Genomic DNA, 22,267 nt, shown 5'->3' on the forward strand with positions numbered 1-22,267 from the left:
TATTTCAGTCAGTTTGACTAAAAAATCTGTCCAGATTGACTAAAATTGATTAAGACGATCAAAAGGGCCTACAAACATCACAACAGATTATTATGTAGGATTAGAAGCCAAACAACATAGAAATGTACTTTTCAACGTAACATTTTCAATCTCTTGGTGATGACATTAAACATCAAAATGTTTGGAATTCGTTATCATAATAATACAGATGGAAATGTTTTTCAGTCACTTTGTAAAATAACTGAATATTTAGGCGTTTGATAAATTTGAAAATGTTACACATTTTGACAGTAAAAAAATATACACACTATTAAAAAAAGGAATGCTCAGGTGAAATATTTACTTTGTGTTGCAAGTCAAAATAGTGTAAACGAAAATGCAAAATTACCAAGCAAATGACTTTTCAAAACTTCGTCACCATTACCGATGCTACCCACAAAGATACCTACATTTCCTTATTATCTCGAAAACTGTATTTAATTTTGTTGATCAATGTGACCATACGCCCTTATTACTACCCATAAAAGTGACTAATGCGCTTATGAATTGCGCAACAGAGGTCGCGAACTAGTCTAGATTTTTGCTATACATCCGGGTACTCACTGGGAAAAAACAATAACAAAGGCAACAACCAGTCCCGGGGAATTGCTTTAGATCAGTGCCCCTTTAATACTTGTGTCACCCTTGATTTTCTTGTCATGTTGCTATTAATCAGTTACAGATTAACTTTAACTGAATTCATATTTACTAACTTATTTTAATCAACTGTACTCTGTTTTTGATGGTTCTTGCCATTTCATGTTCCAACCATTATAGTCGAAATAAGTTCTAAGTTTGACTTATCATGCTAAGCAGTGTAAGTCATAACTTAGTCAGACTTATAACTCATTCTAACTCTTGGGACATCCTGGTAGTGAGAATATAGTAAGAGGTGAGGGGGTTGAAAGGGGTTTATCGTCTTGTTCGAGATTATTGCACGCATACAGAGATATGCATGCAACTTGTAGTGTCATCTTTTAACATCTTTTGGTACGATGCAGCTGAGGACGAAACAACCGACCTTCCACTCTCAGGGCAGAAATACAGTTTGCCAGGACCAGACTGTGAGTTTGGTACAACCAGGGATTCTACACACACTTGTTCGAGATAACAGGTTTTGACTCATCCAAGTTGGAAACAATAGGTTTCAACACATCCAAGTTGGAGACTATGGGTTTGATACATCCAAGTTGGAGACTGGGTTTGACACATCCAAGTTGGAGACTATGGGTTTGACACATCCAAGTTGGAGACTATGGGTTTGATACATCCAAGTTGGAGACCAAGGGTTCAACACATCCAAGTTGGAGACTATGGGTTTGACACATCCAAGTTGGAGACTATGGGTTTGACACATCCAAGTTGGAGGCTATGGGTTTGATACATCCAAGTTGGAGACCAAGGGTTCAACACATCCAAGTTGGAGACTATGGGTTTGACACATCCAAGTTGGAGACTATGGGATTGACACATCCAAGTTGGAGACTATGGGTTTGATACATCCAAGTTGGAGACCAAGGGTTCAACACATCCAAGTTGGAGACTATGGGTTTGACACATCCAAGTTGGAGACTATGGGTTTGACACATCCAAGTTAAAGACTATGGGTTTGACACATCCAAGTTGGAGACCATGGGTTTGATACATCCAAGTTGGAGACTATGGGTTTGACACATCCAAGTTGGAGACTATGGGTTTGACACATCCAAGTTGGAGACCATGGGTTCAACACATCCAAGTTGGAGACAATAGGCTTTGACAGATCCAAGTTGGAGACAATAGGCTTTGACACATCCAAGTTGGAGACTATGAGTTTGACACATCCAGGTTGGAGACAACAGGCTTTGACACATCCAGGTTGGAGACCAAGGGTTTCACACATCCAGGTTGGAAACAACAGGCTTTGACACATCCAGGTTGGAGACAACAGGGTTGGACACATCCAGGTTGGAAACAACAGGTTTTGACACATCCAGGTTGGAGACAACAGGCTTTGACACATCCAGGTTGGAGACAACAGGGTTAGATACATCCAGGTTGGAGACAACAGGGTTAGACACATCCAGGTTGGAGACAACAGGCTTTGACACATCCAGGTTGGAGACAACAGGGTTGGACACATCCAGGTTGGAGACAACAGGGTTAGACACATCCAGGTTGGATACCACAGGGTTAGACACATCCAGGTTGGATACCACAGGGTTAGACACATCCAGGTTGGATACCACAGGCTTTGACACATCCAGGTGGGAGACAACAGGCTTTGACACATCCAGGTTGGAGACAACAGGCTTTGACACATCCAGGTTGGAGACAACAGGGTTAGATACATCCAGGTTGGAGACAACAGGGTTAGACACATCCAGGTTGGAGACAACAGGCTTTGACACATCCAGGTTGGAGACAACAGGGTTAGACACATCCAGGTTGGAGACAACAGGCTTTGACACATCCAGGTTGGAGACAACAGGCTTTGACACATCCAGGTTGGAGACATCAGGCTTTGACACATCCAGGTTGGAGACAACAGGGTTAGACACATCCAGGTTGGATACCACAGGGATCAACTGTTGTATGCACTCGAACATCTACATTTATCTCAACAAGTTCAAATCCATGCAGCATCACAAACTCTCTGTATCGAAGGGCATGTGGCTAAGGCAAATTAGCAGGTTCAAACACTTTGTCAGTTACTAAAATGTTCTGATACATCAGCAAAGCAGTAAGTGATCACCCTACTTACATAGTGGCCAAGTCTCACTCCATACAAGGCACCAGCTGTGTCCTGACCTGGACTGACTCCAGGCCACGCAATCTCACAAAAATCAGACCTTCTACTCCCATACAATACCTCATTGCATATAGATCTGAGGACACCTCAATAGGTTTTTGCATCAGGGGAATATTCTGATCAGCCAATCTGCTTTCTAAATCTTGGTGATCTGTGAAGATCTGGGGTAGAAGAGGTCTTCAGCAACCCATTCTTGTCGTAAAGGCGACTATGCTTGTCGTAAGAGGCGACAAACAGGACCGGGTGGTCAGTCTCACTGACTTGGTTGATGCATGTCATCGTATCCCAATTGCGTGGATCGATGCTCATGATGTCAATCACTGGATTGTCTGGTCTTGAGTATTTACAGACAGCCGTCATATAGCTGGAATATTGCTGAGTGCAGTGCTAAACAACCCAAACAATCCAACAAACAAACCTAAAGTCTTGGTATAACCAAGCGAAGCATTCAGACAAGTACATTTCATTTCTGTATCACCAAAATGAATATAGTAGATGATTTCAGAATGCAAAAACATAGAACCTCATGATTATATTATAGTGGATAGTTAATCCATCCTGTTGTTTCTGAACGCCATGACATCTACGTTCAAAAGGGTGTACTATCAAGGGCATATCTGTGTTCAGTGGTGGTTTTCTGATGCTAATATGTGAAGCAGAATCATTTTAGAAAGCTGACTTCAGATTGATCAAGAACCATGCCTTGTTCATTCAGGGTGAATGACCTACAATGTAGGTGTTTCCACATCTTGACACAGACAGGTATCATATCGGGGTGAAAGATCTGGTTTTAATGACTTTGCAGACTATGGACCCTAGTTCATCTATATCGGGGTAACTGCAGCAAGCATTGGCAGTCTTTCTTAAGTTAAAAGTGTCCCATTGACTTTGGGGAAGGTATCAGACTTCTTCCCCATCTGGTGTCTCTGGGGGTTCCTCTGTGAGTCCGAGATACATGGTGACTAGCGCCAGCCAGACCAGCAGATGGAAGGTGGCACCAGTGATGTTGATGAGCGATGCCACAAGGGACATCCCCATTCGCTGTCGTAGCTGGAGGATGTAGATGATGAAGTTGATGGTGCCCCAGGTCATGTTGATACCAGCCAGAAGGAACACACCTGTAATATAGTCACACACCTGTAATTCATTAACATACCTACATGAACACACCTGTATCAATGAACACACTTGTATCAATGAAAATACCTGTATCAATGAACACACTTGTATCAATGAAAACACCTGTATCAATGAACACACTTGTATCAATGAAAACACCTGTATCAATCAACCCACCTGTAACACATCAACACACCTGTAATGTATGCACACACCTGTAACTCATTAACACACCTACATGAACACACATGTAATTATCACATGAACACACCTGTATCAATAAACTCACTTGTATCAATGAACACACCTGTAACACATGCACACACCTGTAACTCATTAACACACCTGTATCAATGAACACACCTGTATCAATGAACACACCTGTAACACATCAACACACCTGTATCAATGAACACATCTGTAACACATCAACACACCTGTAATATATGCATACACCTGTAACTCATTAACACACCTACATGAACACACCTGTATCAATGAACACACCTGTAACACATCAACACACCTGTAATATATGCACACACCTGTAACTCATTAACACACCTACATGAACACACATGTAATTATCACATGAACACACCTGTTTTAATGAACACACTTGTATCAATGAAAACACCTGTATCGATGAACACACTTGTATCAATGAAAACACCTGTATCAATGAACACACCTGTAACACATTAAAACACCTGTATCAATCAACACACCTGTAACACATCAACACACCTGTATCAATCAACACACCTGTAACACATTAACACACCTGTAACACATTAACACACCTGTAACACATGAACACACCTGTAACACATGATAACACCTGCAACACATGAACACACCTGTAACACATGAACACCCCTGTAACACATGAACACACCTGTAATACATGATCACACCTGCAACTCATGAACACACCTTCAACACATGAACACACCTGTAATACATGATCACACCTGCAACACATGAAAACACCTGCAACACATGAACACACCTGTAACACATGAACACACCTGCAACACATGAACACACCTGCAACACATGAACACACCTGTAACACATGAACACACCTGCAACACATGAACACAACTGTAACACATGATCACACCTGTAACACATGAACACACTTGCAACACACCTGTAACACATGATCACACCTGTAACACATGATAACACCTGCAACACATGAACACACCTTCAACACATGAACACACATATAATACATGATCACACCTGCAACACATGATCACACCTGTAACACATGATCACACCTGCAACACATGATCACACCTGTAACACATGATCACACCTGCAACACACCTGTAACACATGATCACACCTGCAACACATGAACACACCTGTAACACGACTGTAACACATGAACACACTTGTAACACATGATCACACCTGCAACACATGATTACACCTGTAACACATGAACACACCTGCAACACACCTGTAACACATGAACACACCTGCAACACACCTGTAACACATGAACACACCTGCAACACATGAACACACCTGCAACACGTGATCACATCTGTAACACATGATCACACCTGCAACACATGAACACACCTATAACACATGATCACACCTGCAACACATGAACACACCTGTAACACATGATCACACCTGCAACACATGAACACACCTGTAACACATGATCACACCTGCAACACATGAACACACCTGCAACACATGAACACACCTGTAACACATGATCACACCTGCAACACATGAACACACCTGTAATGCATGATCAAACCTGCAACACACCTGTAACACATGAACACACCTGCAACACATGAACACACCTGTAACACATGAACACACCTGTAACACATGAACACACTTGTAACACATGATCACACCTGCAACACATGATCACACCTGTAACACATGAACACACCTGCAACACACCTGTAACACATGAACACACCTGCAACACACCTGTAACACACCTGCAACACACCTGTAACACATGAACACACCTGCAACACATGATCACATCTGTAACACATGATCACACCTGAAACACATGAACACACCTGCAACACATGAACACACCTGCAACACAGGAACACACCTGTAACACATGATCACACCTGCAACACAGGAACACACCTGTAATACATGAACACACCTGTAACACATGAACACACCTGCAACACATGAACACACCTGCAACACATGAACACACCTGTAACACATGATCACACCTGTAACACATGAACACACCTGCAACACATGAACACACCTGTAACTATTGATCACACCTGTAACACATGAACACATCTGCAAAACATGAACACAACTGTAACACATGATCACACCTGCAACACATGAACACACCTGCAACACATGAACACACCTGCAACACATGAACACACCTGCAAAACATGAACACACCTGCAACACATGAACATACCTGCAACACATGAACACACCTGTAATACATGATCACACCTGCAACACATGAACACACCTGTAATACATTAACACTTGTAATAATTAAGTTTGCCTCGAGCAGTTAGTGGTGAGATTTTAGCTGCTTACCTTGAGCAGCTAGTTGTGACACTTCCAACGTCCCCTCGGCTTGCATCCCACATGCCACGGCACTCGCTAGGTAGGTATTCCTGCACCAGGACAGGTAACCTAAACATAACATCAGCTAGTATCAATGTCTCACCATCCAAATACTTGTAGATACACAGACTGATGACAAGTAACAAAACAGTTGTAAAAACAGAATTTGATCAAGCTGCCACAACTAAAGATGTCATGACAATTGTTCGGGTCCATCTTCAAACTTGAAGAATGCTATTTATAAGCACTTGTAAACTAGAATGTGCGCCCAATTCCTTGCCAACTGGGTGTTCTGAATCCCACTGTTTACCTTGTTGAAAACTCTGTTCATTAAGTCTGTTCATGTGTTCATCATGTTCCTTCAGTTTGTCCAGTTTACTTGCATACTAGTTCACTAATACAACACATTGTCACAAGATATTGTTTATGTAGCCAGGTCAACCTTATAGCTACAACTTACAACACACATCACTTGAAATTAATGTCTGTTTATTAGTAGAATTACTAATAAGAATTTGTGAATTACAGGGTTAGATAAGGGCGACAGTTCACTAGCCTGCCTCTGACAAGAAAACTTGGAATATCTTGAGGCAGAAAGTAAATTTGGCAGCCTGCTTGGTGATGGGTGTTTTATCAAAAAACTCAGCCAGGCAATAACAACCAAAATGTGAATCTTAGTTTGTGCGGAAACGGAATGAGGAAAATATTATTAAAACATAGATTCCACTTGCTCACATTTACTAAGAAAACATTATATGTAGGTGTACATTTAGGCACCAACTGGGGGCCATCATGATTTTAACCATGCCATTGGCATTCTATCACAAGGAACATAGAACCCTACCCATACTCACCATTTTCATTTGCTAACCGGATGGCCTGAAATGAAAGCGACAAATCAATAGAGGTTATCACGCGAGTGTGTTTGGGGATGGTAAATATCCTGCATTAGGAATAAACATTGTATTTAGCGAGCCTTGGCGAGCTTAATACATAGTGTTTATTCCTAATACAGGATATTTACCATCCCCAAACACACAAGTGTGATAACCTCTTTATCATATAATGTCATTCTTTAATTCTGTGCTTTAAAATCGCGTTTCCTCTCTCACAAACATTACCGAAACATTGCGAGTTTTGCTGGAATGCGCGCATTAATATTTATTACGTCACAGGGTAAGTGATGTGTCAGTCGGACAGTGACAATAGCCAATATAGTTCCAACTGAAATCTGTTTCTTATAAAGTGGCGAAGCAACATATACGCAAAACAACAATTGTTTTTAATTGACTTTCTCGGCAATCCACCGGTCTGTCCGCTAGAGTAATTCCCCTTTGTCAAAGGGGAGCTACTCTAACCCTAGTCTATGAGACGTCACGGCCACGGTCAGACGTTGATGACAGTCGGCCTGTCCCGTCATAACGTTAAGAGGTGTAGTCAGATGTACACACAGCGACAAAAGGAAAGAAGGTAACAATTCAAACATATTTCGGCCAAATCTAACTTTTTTGATTTGTGGAGAAGGTTTCAAGCCGCAGAGGTCTACAAGCGCAGATATGGCTACTGATCTCGCTTGGCTAGGCCTCGTGCCCTCGCAAAATTGTTTTGAAATTTATATCTCCAAAGGTGCCAAAACTTATAAAATGCCTTAGCTACATCACAGTTAGACACAGATTTTCAGTATATTAGACTGTTCTTTAGATAATGGTAGCAATTATCCCTGTAGTTTATCCAGATTCCGAATGGTTAATTCTGTCTCGATCGCCGAATGGGCGACGCCATGTTTGTTTATAAACAGTGAAAGTAGTCCTACTTGACCTTTGATATTTGCATCTCTATCCGCATATGACCCCAACGGATATCGTTTTTATCCGTTGGCTTTATCCTGCCGAGAAACCTACCCATTATATGATATATATAGTTATATCGCTGTGTATAAGGCGAGTTTTTCGTACCTCGAAATAGGGGGCTTTCAAGGAGGGTCGTCTTATACACAGGGTTGAAGAGTTTTCATGTTTTTCCCCCCAACACAGACAAGTGTGAGCACGTAACACCAGAAATACCATGTCAAAAAATCCGCAATGAAGTATGCAAACTAATCATGTAATTACACTGTCTGGTTATAAAAACAGTTCGCTATCATTAATAGACAGGGTATATAAATTAGCCATTTTAAAGGCTTGTACAGGGGGGTCATCTCATATGATGTGTCGCTTTATAGACGGCGATATACGGTGTAACCTCAAACATGAGAATTAAATTTGACTGTGCAGTCTGTTTTTGTAACAGTCCCTGAATACATTTAACAGGCACTTTTCACTTGATCTAGGAAAACTTAAAACAATGATAAATGACCAAGGTTCCCTAACTACATGACATTGTATTCACTGACTTAAGCTTTGAATACCAAGTACTTATCATAAACTATACCAATAAAGCAACAAGGAAGGAAATCGTAAAACAAAGAAAATCCATGTTCCGTTCTTTGTTTACTTGATTAAACGCACCATACACACAGTCCTACAAACATTCAAGCTTTTCATTGGAATCACATCCGTCAATACTTAATGTAAACAGAAGCCTTGAACTGTTCATTTATACATTTAAGAGAGCTACACAAAAAATCACAAAGAAAAATGGTTTATTTCCTGATAGAACACTGTTCTATCATGAGGTCATTTCTAGAGATTCGAACATGCGCTAGCAACTTGATATTTGGCGACGTTGTTTTTGAGAGGGGAGTATCTGGTGAGTTGTTTTCCATAGATGTAGCTGGGCAACCAGATAAACGTGATGGCCAAAAGATTGCATCCAAAGGCGGGAGAGATATGACAAGCGGTCTTCAGAGGAAAGGTACAGTTCATTGCTATGAGGATACTGAGAATATGCAGTATATACAACTTGTGCATAAAATGAACTTGTATGACATTGCCGAGGTTGACTTCTATTGAGGGAGTCATCATTATTTAAAAACAGGCAAATATGTTTAAAGCTTGTACAATTCATCATCATCCTTAAAGAGGCAGTACATTATGTTGATATCTCATATAGGAAATAAACGACTCATGGTCGCTGTTTATCGTACAATAAAACACTGCAGGGAGAACAAACCACTTGAGGCTGCACCCCTCATGGCTTATTCTCCCTGCAGTGTTTTATTGTACGATAAACAACTCCCACTCGTCATTTATTTCTTTAACAAAACATAAAGAATAAACTGCCTCCTGTCTCACATTTATAAACCATTTGGATGAAAATCTATTAATTCATTTTCTGTGGCTATTACTTAAACTACCGTATTCGACGTAATAAACACCCAGGGCGCCCTCAAAATTAAAAATAGGGGGCTCTTATTAGAATATTATTTTGGTGAAAAAAACAGAGTTGAAATAAATTTCCTGGTTTATGCTGACAGCCTGAAATGTTTATATACGACAGGTTTATTTTTCCAGAATTTAAATGCCCATAATTAAGGGTGCATATAACACACGAGTGCGCATTATACGCGAATACATAAGTCTTTTGTACATTGACCAATCGGAAGGGGTGCTAATTGGGATTGTTCACTAGCCAATATATTAGCAAATATGGCCGTGGGCGCTTAGAGCAGGGCGCTTATAATGTTGAATACAGTATTTGTTTTTGGCTCTGGTCTGTTGAACCTTGAACTTGAAACATACAAAGACGTGTCACCCTAACAATCCATTATTACCCAGGCTGAATCTGTGGGTCCCTGTGTACTCGGCACATCCTCGTCGCTGTGCTGATGTCCACCGCCAACTCCGATACCGCCACGACTCAAACACACGGACGTGGACGCTATCTGCCTGGAGGGAATAAACTGATACGTCGACACTGGCATCTGGATCTGTCCTTTATGTAAGTGATGTGGTCCTATTTTCATAATGTCGGGTCTTCCTGTTGCTGTCGTGCCAGTGCTGACAACACAGTGTCTTGCAGTGCAGGAACTTCTGGACGGACAGAGTGCTGGTTTGAGACAGGTGGACAATGTTCTCACTTTTACCATCTGAGTAAAGATGTTGGTTAGTCCCTTCATGATGTACTTTTCTGCAAGAAAAACAATATGTAACCCATGTTTAAACATTGAAGGTTGTAACTTTCTGATATTTGCACATACAATTCTCAGTACTGATTGGTAGGGCTGGGACGATACACCAACTGTGCGATCCGATACGTATAACAATAACTTGTTCCCGATCCAATACGTATCATGATACTTGTGTGTAAGCCAACTTTTTCATTGACAGGATAGTCAAATACCCATCTTCCCGAGGCAAGGGAGTTAACTGACTATAAAAGTCCAGTTTCCACCCTTGCCAAACTAGGCTGGTATTATGGAGTTACATTTTGGCTGGACTAAGAGTCTATGCATAGTCCAATCAAAATCGCGCAGCGAAATCGAAATCCGGTTCGTAAAGTGTCATGCAGATTTCGGTCGACTGCAGGATTTGCAAAGCATGTGCACCGCTAACTCGTTGTCAACAGATATTTTCTAAATGTTTTCATGAATTTTAATCAAAGTGCTCACGTGATTGATGTAAGACTCGTTTTATCACAATATAGATCTTGATTAACGATCAGATCGTCTTGACTTGGCGCGACCGTTTTGTGTGAAGCAAATGCAAGTGATACGAGAGGTTAAATCTGATTGGTCAACAGGAGAGGCATAGAAAGGACATAACTTGTAATAGCCACTGGTGGCGCTCTGATCGAGCCCAGGAATTCCAGCCTAGTTCGGCAAGGGTGGAAACTGGACTTTTAAAGTCTGTGAACTCCCTTGCCTCAGGAAGATGTCAAATACCTGGCCTTCTGACAATTTACAGCTGGCAGTGTCAAGTATGACTCAATGGATGAAAACCTTTTTTTTTTTCCACTACTAATTAGTGTTTGGTGTAACTGCTATTAAAGTAAACATTTAAGGTATGAATCAAATTTGAACTTAGTGTGCGACTAAGATCGATATTTGTATCGGGAAGTAAAATATTGATCCACCAATGCACCGATGAATCGTTCCATCACAACTGATTCATCAGTTGAAACATTGTTAATAAAATTATGACATGAGGTTGGTTATCCATTGTTCATTAAGTCAAATAAACGTAAAACATTACTTGATCTGAAATGCAGATTTAATTCAGTGTAGTTTCTCTGTAAGCTGACACTTCTTACAGTTTTTTTTATTTTCTTCGTTAGTGATTGAGTGAGTTTGGTTAAATCACACATAAATTCCAGTTTGAACAATATATCAGGTATATTCAGTGAACGTCAGCATGAGGAAGAGGAATGCCCATAGTAAGGCAGGTCTTCGATGTTTACCACTTACATGACACCTACAAGGATGTATATGGTGCTGACTGACCAAAAACATGATCATGCAAATCTGGGACTCAAACCCATGATCACAGGTTTCTGACACGCCCAAGGGACACAACTCTGCACAGCGATGATTGTGACATGGCCACTAAGGACCCACAATATGGGATTTGAACCCAGAATGATAGGTTTCTGGTAACCTGTTCCGTGAGCTGTAGTGCCTAGACAGCTGGTGCTCTCCTGCCCCTCTTTCTTACAATGAAACTCAGAATTACAGATTATCTGTCTGTCGTCGCAGATCTCCCACCCCTTTTTATCAGATATTGTAGATGTCACCTTGGTCCATCCCCCTATCATGTGTTTGTGTTCAATTCATTACTCGTTAGGCTGCATTCCACCTGTCAAAATTCTAGAATATACATAATCAATCTTTACTTGCACTATATTTTGACGTTGGTACAAGTATATATAAATGCAATGGAATTGCGACTACTTTTTAAAAGAATAAGAGTTAAATTCGGGGGAGTTTATGTACTTTCTAGAATGCTGGCACATGAAAGACGTATATATATTAGGGCTGGGACGAGTCTGAATTTACTACCCGGGTACCACCACCCCCACCCTATTACCCGACCCTACCCGGGTACCCACTGTAGGTCTCAAAAGATAGGTACAAAATGTCTGATTGGCCATTTTTTTTACCATAGCCCTGGCAACATGTATTAGAACAATCTGGTCATGCAAACACTGAAGTTGACTTAAGTTATTGTATCTTTATTCAACCATATGAAAAGTCAGAAGGAATGGGTGCATAGTCAGAGTCAGTGAGTATGGTTTTACGCCGCTTTTCGCAATATTCCAGCAATATCACGGCGGGGGACACTAGAAATGAGCTTCACACCTTGTGCCCATGTCGGGAATAGAACCCGGGTCTTCAACGTGACGAGCGAACGCTTTAACCACTAGGCTCCCCGACCGCCCCGTGCATAGTCAGAAGGAAATGCCAACATTAGTGACTTGTAGTGTAACCTTAGTGTACAAGATAATTTTTCTCATTAAACAATATATCACGTGACTAACCACGAATCCGGGTAGTCCTGTGGGTACCCGGGTCCTACTCAGGACCCACCCGACCCGCGTACCCGAGTTACCCGTCCCAGCCCTAATACATATAAACGTAAAAGTTCGTCGATCATACTCTTGTGTCGTGAACATGTGTGAGGGTAGGCCTAAAAGGTAAAAGACAGTTTCGCGGAGACCGGACGATCATCAACTAGCATACCCGACTTGACGTGGCCCTGCTCAGTTGAACTGTGTACGTGAACGAAAACTGAACAATAACTTCAGGATTACTAACTACGCGAAATATGTCAAAACAGTACCATCAATAATTCACGTTATCGTTTTCATTGAAATTAATATAAAAACAAAATTCCAGATAACGTTGCTCAATAGGTAATGAACGCATGACAATGATGCACATAGGAAAAACACTAACCTCACCGAAACAAGTTTGAAAAATAGAGTTATCTGCCCCTGTTCACAGGCCAAGGTCAGAGGGAGCAGTCGTAAAAGGTTATTGAAGCGGCTGTAAAATATCCACATTTACCACATCTAGAGTCGCCTTATATCAGATAAAGCAAAGACGTGTAAAATAAATGACGGATCGTGGAAACGGATAAAACGAGGTCAACGTGAAAAAGGATAAAAGGAGGTCAACCTCGAATTACACAATTTACTCGAATGACGTACGGATTAAGTATCTCACAACCTGTTTCTTCACCACCTGGATAATAAATAGAGAATACTACACTCATTCTCGTTAGATACCATTTTTACGAAACGAGTGGACTTTCTGTGGTATCTGACCGAGCGAAAGCGAGGTCAGATACCATAGAAAGTTCACGAGTTTCGTAAAAATGGTATCTAACGAGAATGAGTGTGGTATTTTATTTATTACCCACGTTAAATATATATTTAAGTGTAAATACATAACAACTTTCGTTCGTTGACAGACCAAACTGAAACCGGTTGCAAAATCTGGTTGCGCATTAATATTGATATATGACCAAATATGGGCATTGTTGACATGTTTATGCATACGCATTTACAACACGCGCCTGCTGTTCTGTTTGCAAACAAACCAGCACCGACGCTCAAGATCCTTTTGGAAGAAAGTCTTCAACTTATGGTAATTCAAGCGCCATTTTGTTAGTACGCAGGACACCGATAAGAAAATTTGAAATGTCACATTAGCGCCGCGTTTTGAATATCGGACCAACAGTCGGTCACGCTGCCGGGGTCCCGTCTGTGCAATCAAAATGGTTCGGTTTCCTTGATCTATCAGCTGAATTTATATCATGCCCGTCCCATTTTGGAAGAGGGAAATCAGACTGTTCGCCAAAGACATTCATGTTAACTGTACCACCCTATATACTGAAGACGTGAAAATCAACAAACTCAAATCTGCTTGCATGTCAGTGACAGCTTCGAACGATCGAAGGGCAAGGTCGCCACCGGAATAAGAAAAGACAACCGCGATCCACTCACAGCGTTTTACGCTAGAGATAGGGAATGTTATTGTTCACATTTGGGATGTTTGGGGCCACAAAATCAGAAGTCAGGCACACTTCCACGGAGTTTTCGAATGATTTGTATCGGAACTGTGAACTTTAATTGATCTGGTCGTGCTGTCGTGTTCGTTCATCCATGAACAACACCTCCCGAAACAGCGCCACAAAATACGCTTCAAAGGGGACACCGATGGCACAACCGGATCATCCCAAGTAAGTCTCGATATCTGTCCAGATAGTTTAAACAGACTTCATTTCACCACGCTTATCCTTTTACGTTAAATCAAATTGAAAGTTGCGAAAGTGGTCGGGTGCGTCACGCTCAAGGGACGCGCTCGATCGGCAGTCGTACATTGTAAATCGATTTATAGATCTAGCTCGATTATATGTCTGTAGAAGCTCTATGCATAACTTATATAGAATGCAAACCGAATTTGATGCGTTTGACTATCTTGTTTGGTTTAATAAGGTGTTTGTAAATATCTCTCGTTCTCATGAATTTCTTCAGTTCTGCCTTGTAATCGCAAAATGAATGACGTCTCGCGATTTTTTATGAATGAAAAAAGTAGTCCCGGTGTGACAGAGGTCACGGTTATCCAATCAAAACGAATAAAACAAGGTCAACCTTGTACGACACACGTGTGACGTACGGATTTAGTATCTTACCACCTGTATCTTCACCACGTGGGTAATAAATACCCATACAAATCGGCAAACCGGGCGATATAAGGGACAACATGACGTCATAGCTTTTAATGTGACGTCACTTTTTTGTTACGACACAACTGACCAACTTCGCACTGTCAGTTAACTTCCCATTCTGTTACGACAAGCATGGGTTGCTGAAGGCCAATTCTAACCCGGATCCTCTTGGAGGCTCCCACATTAAAGTGTCACGAATCGGTTTTACTCCATGAAACACTGATCAAAAGTACATTTTAAACCTAATTCACACACTGTACATGAAGGAACGAGAGGTAATTCTGACACGTGTTTAGGGTCCATTTTGACGAGTTCTGTAATTAAGAATAATGTGCCAAGTGTATTGCTTAATAGATATGTTCTTGTCAATCTTTTTCATATTTTGTATTCTCGTAACTGAACATTTATATGCAGTGTTATATCTAAAGGATTCAGATTTGATATCGTATGGATACACCATAACATATATCAAATGTATATGCGTTCTATTCTAGAATACGCATCTGAAGTTTGGAGTGGTTGCCCTACAGAATTAACTTATAGATTAAAGCAGCAAGGGTGACTAAGGTCTTCCAAAATGTACTTCTAAAGCTAGTTATATTATTTTACAAGGTGGCTAACATTAAGTTTTAGACGCAGACAGAAAACAAGCATCAACAATGGTCCAGTTCTATGTTTTAATTCGTTCAACAAAGTTACGGTTTACTGATTATATAAGCGACAAAACCCTTTCCATGTTAATAACAATTATCTGTTAAAAGCGGATGGTACTATTCCGACTATATTATCATAATCATGTGTTTATGATTCACCATCAAACAGTGATGATACCAGGTGTTCGCGAAAAACAACAAAACTGGAACATATGGTAAAGGTGAAAATAGGGCATTGCATCAGACATCATTTATGTCACAATTGCGTAAACTTTGGAAATGTCCTCCACAAGTTTACCATTAACAAATTTGAGAGCTTTACTGGGGCCTTGAAAGTTGTAACCTTGACGAAACAACTTTTAAGCAAGTGTCGTATGATGTTCTATTAAATCTTCGAAGAAAGAGCATTCTCGATTGTGTGTGTGTGTGTGTGTGCGCGCCTGCGTGCGTGCGTGCGTGCGTGCGTGCGTGCGTGTGTGTGTGTGTGTGTGTGTGTGTGTATGTGTGTGTGTGTTATTCTGTGTGTTTATGTATAGATCTTAATATGAAACAGACGAGGCGTCCACGGTGTTCTCTTTTATTTCTAGTTCAGTTGGTAAATCAGTGTGAGGGTATTGGCTATTTGACCATTATTGAACTATATAAGATCATCGATACCTAAAGTTTAAGGTAAACTTCTTGGCCAAATTGCCTCCTCTTGAATTGCCAACCGACCTGAAATAACCTTCGAAGGAAAGTTGATTATTCAACCCCCAGAAAAGGAACAAGTACTATGCAAAAATGCTTCACTCAGGATAGCGGCTACATGTGGAATCAACAGCATTCAGTAGTGTTTGTTTTTTTGTTTTTTTGTTTGTTGTTAAACGCCGCACTCAGCAATTTTCCAGCTATATGACGACGGTCTGTAAATAATCAAGTCTGGACCAGACGATCCAGTGACTGACATCATGAGCATCGATCCACGCAATTGGGATAAGATGACATGCATCAAGTCAGCGAGCCAGACCACCCGATCCCGTTAGTCGCCTCCAACGACAAGCAAAGTCGCCTTTTACGGCAAGCATGGGTTGCTGAGGACTTATTCTACCCTGGATCTTCACGGGCCAATTCAGTAGTGAAAGGAGAAAGTTATTACAAGCATTATTACAACAGACAACAATTCAGAAAGAAAACAAAGTGCGTTGTTTCTATCTGACAAGAAATAAGATAGCAAAATAATGTATTTTACAGTAAGCACTCCCGTGTGCATACAGTAATCTTAAAGTCGATTTACTCAAGGCAATTCTTTAAAAAATCATATCTGTAATTGTAGGTCAGACTCTGAAAATGTTTCACATTATTTTCTCATTTTTCCTAATTTCATCAGACCTCGTAGATTACTAGTACACGAATTTTTACAAATTTGGCTTTAAATTTGATCCAAACATTATCTTTTATAGCGACCCAAACTCAGATGACTGTGCCAGCGAGTTCCATTTAAGTTGTACACAAATGTATTCTTCCAACTAAACTATTTTAACTAAATTATTCGAAATTCTTAAATAAGTCCCATTATTTTTGTTGTATAAAATAGCATGGCTTACGTGTATTGATATATTGATCATTCCGTACTTTTGAAAAGGGGTCGAGTAAGCTCCTGGAGTTATCTTTCAATCAGAACGCTGTTGGTTGCTATAGTGATGGTGGCCGGGTTGCGTGAATGTCAAATTGTGTACTACATTTGCAAAACGTGACATCTTATCTAACATGACACGTGTCTCACCTGCCACCAATTTCCTGAAATGACCACGTCCACAACGGCATAGGCGGATCCAGAGGGGGGTCCAGGGGTCCGATTTAGCCTCCCTGTACTTTTAGTGTTGTGTGTTGTGTAAGTCCAATTCTCATTCACATGACAGATCTGATAACTGCCTAATGATTTCCCAAAGTTTGTTCATGTAGATCCCGTGGTCCACAAATGCCCTTATCGTACCTTATGCTTCAATTGTATGTTTGAAAGATATTGTGTTTTGTGCTTTATAAATACATACCTCTGTATATTGTAAGTTTCTGTCACAATTATCAAAGACCTATAAAATTGTGAATAGTAAAAGCTTTGGCAAAGCTTATGGGTGTATATCCTCGGATGCATGTGCTTTGACGCATCGGTGACAAAAGTGATGTCCGATGCATTTCGCTATTATGACTTGTACCATATGTTACCGTGTTTTTTCAGGTGAAAAATTACAGGGCGTTCCGTTAACGTCGACATGCTTAGAATTCATACGGGGTGTTCCGTTAACGTCGACTTGCTTAGAATTCATACGGGGCGTTCCGTTAACGTCGACTTGCTTAGAATTCATACGGGGTGTTCCGTTAACGTCGACTTGCTTAGAATTCATACGGGGTGTTCCGTTAACGTCGACTTGCTTAAAATTCATACAATGAGTTCTGTTAACGGCGACTTGTTAAGAATTCACACAGGGCGTTCTGTTAACGCCGACATCCACGGAAAGCAGAGATTGATGTTAACCTCGACTTGCTAAGAACCCAAGGCTCACTCTTACGTCGTCCTGCTTAGAATGCATACATGTTTTTTTATGTTAACGTCGACATCCTCGGAACCATCGCTTTTTTGCACTTTGCCGAGGAGGTAAAACCTGAAAACGTGACGTGAGATCTGTGAGTGGCACCAGACATTCCTAGGACCAATCCTATTCGTCAAGTGTGCACTTAAGACGTGGGAAGATCAACTCTGGGCGTTATCTGTGTGAGTACAATATGACGTCATCTTGCCGTACATAACACGCTCGGTCACTTCCCACGAGGCGTGTATTAACACTTTATATAAGATAGCTACGCGATAAATCGCAAAGAACAGTGTAGAACGGAGAGTGGTTTATTTCACGATAAAACATTGTTCTATCGTGACCTCATTTCTGGAGATGCGAACATGCCATCGAAACGTGATGACGTCGAAAATTGGACGAGCTTATTTTTGGAAGGAAAGTGTCTTGTGATTTGTTCCCACTAGATGTAGCCGCGCCACGTGGATAAACGCAAAGGCCAAACATTAAAGTGATAGGACATTTGGCATGCGGATTGAACGTGCAGATACTCGATGTGAAAATTGTGAGAATATCCAAGAAATACCAAACAAGCTGCGCCCCTCATGGCTTATTCTCCCTGCAGTGTTTTATTGTACGAAAAACAACTCCCACTCGTCGTTTATTTCTTAAATAACATACGGTTTTTCATTGGAGGCATTGGGATCTTTAATGGTGTTTAAAAAACAAATAATGAGCAATGGGCCACCACAATATAATTGTTACTATCAAGGTAAAGAAGGATTTGTGGATGAAGCCATCACCATAGGAACGTACCAAATGACCTTAATGTGTCCAGTGGCATATCAATGACGATTGGAGTGGCTAGTGAATTTCAACTTCTATTTTCTTTCAACGCGACGCCCCTGTACCAATACTGGTACGTCATCCTTAATTGGCAAGTTCACAGGAAAATAAACTTAAAACCACTGGGATACCCCACCGTCCCTATGGAGAAATGAAATGCCTATAGAATAACCCACGAGGTGAATTAATGTTGCTTTAGCGAGGAACTTAAAACATAAATTTCATGAGTGACACATTTTCCGTAAACTCTCGTACTAAGTGGGTTATTCTATTTATTACCAATAATCATATTAAAGATGTGTTTCAAAGGGGAAAAGCAGTTATATTTCTGTCTGATTTACACAGCGTAAACTATCTGACATTGATAATAGAAGACAAGTTTCAAAAAAGGTTTATCGGGTTTTTTTAATCAAGGCTTATTTTGACAAGATCTCGTCACTGACAGACAGCCGCCGTCGTGCATCAGCATAGGCATGCATTTTACGTTGAGAAGAGAAAACACGGAAAACCTGTCAATTTTTTCATGTCATTCGACAAAAATGCCACAACCTATAAGAACAACATAGACGGAATGTACAGACGTCATGTTGTTAGAGACAAGACAAGTTACGAAAAGTAGGTAAACTTTGAAAAGTACGATTGCTGTCACAGTGCCGGAATGAATGACCAGAGATATTAGACAGCCGAAACCAGGAAAGACAAAAGAACCGGCGTTACAGTCCGGACAACAAGTTTAATGAACATCAGGTGTAATTTGTGACAAGTGTGAGTGATTGGGAACATGTGCATGTGGGATTTTCGGAGGACTTGTCAAACACACTTGTGGAGTGGACACAACCTAGTGGATGATAGGATTTTGTTGATATAGAGAATCTGACCCGAGTGTCTTTTGATATCAAATATATGAGCACGACTTGATATATTTGATATAAAAAGACACGAGGGTGAGATTTTATTTATCATCCAACATCATTCTTCCAACTTTTTCAATTTGTAGACAGCAATAAGCAGTTTCTAAGTGTAAAATGTACTGCTCACAGCTTCAGTGGCAGAGCCATTGATGATGTCATTCGATTGTGACGTTTGATCTCACCCACGCGATATCTTCTGTGGGAGCCAGTTTTGGATGGTAATTTTGATGTGAGTCATAATGGTTTGTTACGACGTAAATTGTAATAAAAAGGTAAATTGTAATACTTGCAGCAAATTGTAATAATTTTGACGTAAATTGTAATAACAATATAAATTGTAATAAAATTTGACGTAAATTGCAATACGCAAATTGTAATAAAAATTGACGTAAATTGTAATAATGTCAACTTGCGGTAAAATGTAATAACTTTTTACGTAAATTGTAATAACCTTATAAGTTTAGTGTCAAAGGCGTTACATGACTAGAACCTATCCTTGTCAGGGTTGGTACAGGGTTTATCGTACAATTCTCATTAAAGTATGGGTGTGGGGGAGGATTGAGGTCGTTATCGTACATTGTTGTATAATTATATGTATATATAAACGCATTGGAATTTCATTTCTATGGTGTCCAGAAGAGGATTAATTACTAGAATGAACTTAGTTTTCTTATTTATTTGAGACATACTCTGTGTGTTTTGTATTATATATTGACGAAGAATTCAAATACAACAACTGAGTGACAGATCTCCTGTGCAATGTCAACTGAGCAAATGCAGCATATATTTCCCATGCATGTGAAAGGAGAATACTTAATACATAACATTATATACAATTTTTTTTATTAATATCAAAAGAGGGGCGTGGATATTCTTTACCTACATTGCATATACTATTAGATATTGTGTATTCTCGATCTCTGTGAACTTCTCACAGATAAAAAAAATAAAAATAAATAAATGCAAACCATGTTAACTTATGCAATATTTGTAGCAATGTATGATTAACATATGGATCATTAATATAACATAAAATATTTCCTTTCATAGGAGGGGGCACGGGTGGTCCAGTCGTCTAAGGCGCCGCGATTCGCAGTGCAGAATTGCGTCCCTTGGGCACGCCAGAAACCTATGATTGTGGGTTCGCCCCAATTATGTTTCTAGGTTTGTCAGCACCATACCAGTGCTCGTGGGTTTCACCGAAGTGGTAAACGTCTGAGACCTGCATCACTTCGGGCTTTCCTCCCACATTAAGCTGACACGCCGTGATATAACTGGAATACTGTTAAAAGCGGCGTAAAACACAACTCACTCACTCACTCAATCAATCCTTTCATAGGAAGTTGTATATTTAAAATGAATTCATGTAACTGTTTGGATTCCTTTCATATGTCATGAGGAACTCACAACAACTTACTGACAACTTTTGCTGGGATAATAACTCCTTGCCCCAACAACCAAAACAGAATCCATCATGAAAACGGCACGAAATCATAATTCAAAGCATACACAAATAATATCCGGTATCTTCGGGCATGTCTTGTTGAGTTTCAAAGAGCACCAGAACGTATAATAAATTTGTTACAATCAATTATTGCTGAAATAAATCTGTTTTGATCAAAATTGAAAGAATGGAAAATCTATAATGAAAAGGGTTTTGTCACTAACGTAAATAATCTCTTTGACCTTATACGAAGAGTATTCTAAGATCATTAAACTCGGCAATCGTTGGTGGATTGCGCCATGCAACCTTGATACCAAATTTGGTACCTCAGGTATAATGCGGTACATAATTTTTTGAAACAGATAATTACGTTATCACTAATTTGTGACATATATACGGACAAAAAATACCTCAGAGGATAATCTTCTCTGGGGGTTTAAGAGGATTAAAATAATTCCAGCTAGAATCAAGCACTGTAATAAAATATTGAAATTAAAGCATACCTTCTTAACATTCCAATGAAAAAAATAGTGACTAACTAAGAAACCAAATTATATTTATCTCCGATACTATGCCCTTATCAGTATACACACACAAATACATACACACATACACACAAACACATATATACACACATACACACACACACATATACATACAAACACATACACACATATGTATGTATGTATGTATGTATGT

General features: G+C 40.1%; 1 protein-coding gene and 1 pseudogene across 1 annotated transcript in view; both read right to left on the reverse strand.

Annotated features, from left to right (window-relative positions):
• Positions 1-685: 685 nt before the first annotated feature.
• Positions 686-2,180, reverse strand: LOC139442915 (uncharacterized; annotated as a pseudogene).
• Positions 2,181-2,296: 116 nt separating this feature from the next.
• LOC139442916 (transmembrane protein 160-like) overlaps positions 2,297-22,267 on the reverse strand; it is a 36,355-nt gene continuing 16,384 nt past the window's right edge. Inside the window, exons 2-5 of the mRNA XM_071223837.1 lie at positions 10,272-10,627; positions 7,414-7,438; positions 6,530-6,628; positions 2,297-3,948 (exon numbers count right to left, since the gene is read on the reverse strand). Coding sequence (XP_071079938.1) covers positions 3,731-3,948; positions 6,530-6,628; positions 7,414-7,438; positions 10,272-10,616 — 687 coding nt within the window. The 5' untranslated portion in view covers positions 10,617-10,627 and the 3' untranslated portion in view covers positions 2,297-3,730. The remainder of the gene's footprint in view (positions 3,949-6,529; positions 6,629-7,413; positions 7,439-10,271; positions 10,628-22,267) is intronic.

This window comes from Haliotis cracherodii, unplaced genomic scaffold (assembly GCF_022045235.1).
Source record: "Haliotis cracherodii isolate W230 unplaced genomic scaffold, xgHalCrac1.p SCAF_5, whole genome shotgun sequence".
In the NCBI taxonomy this organism is placed as follows: domain Eukaryota; kingdom Metazoa; phylum Mollusca; class Gastropoda; order Lepetellida; family Haliotidae; genus Haliotis; species Haliotis cracherodii.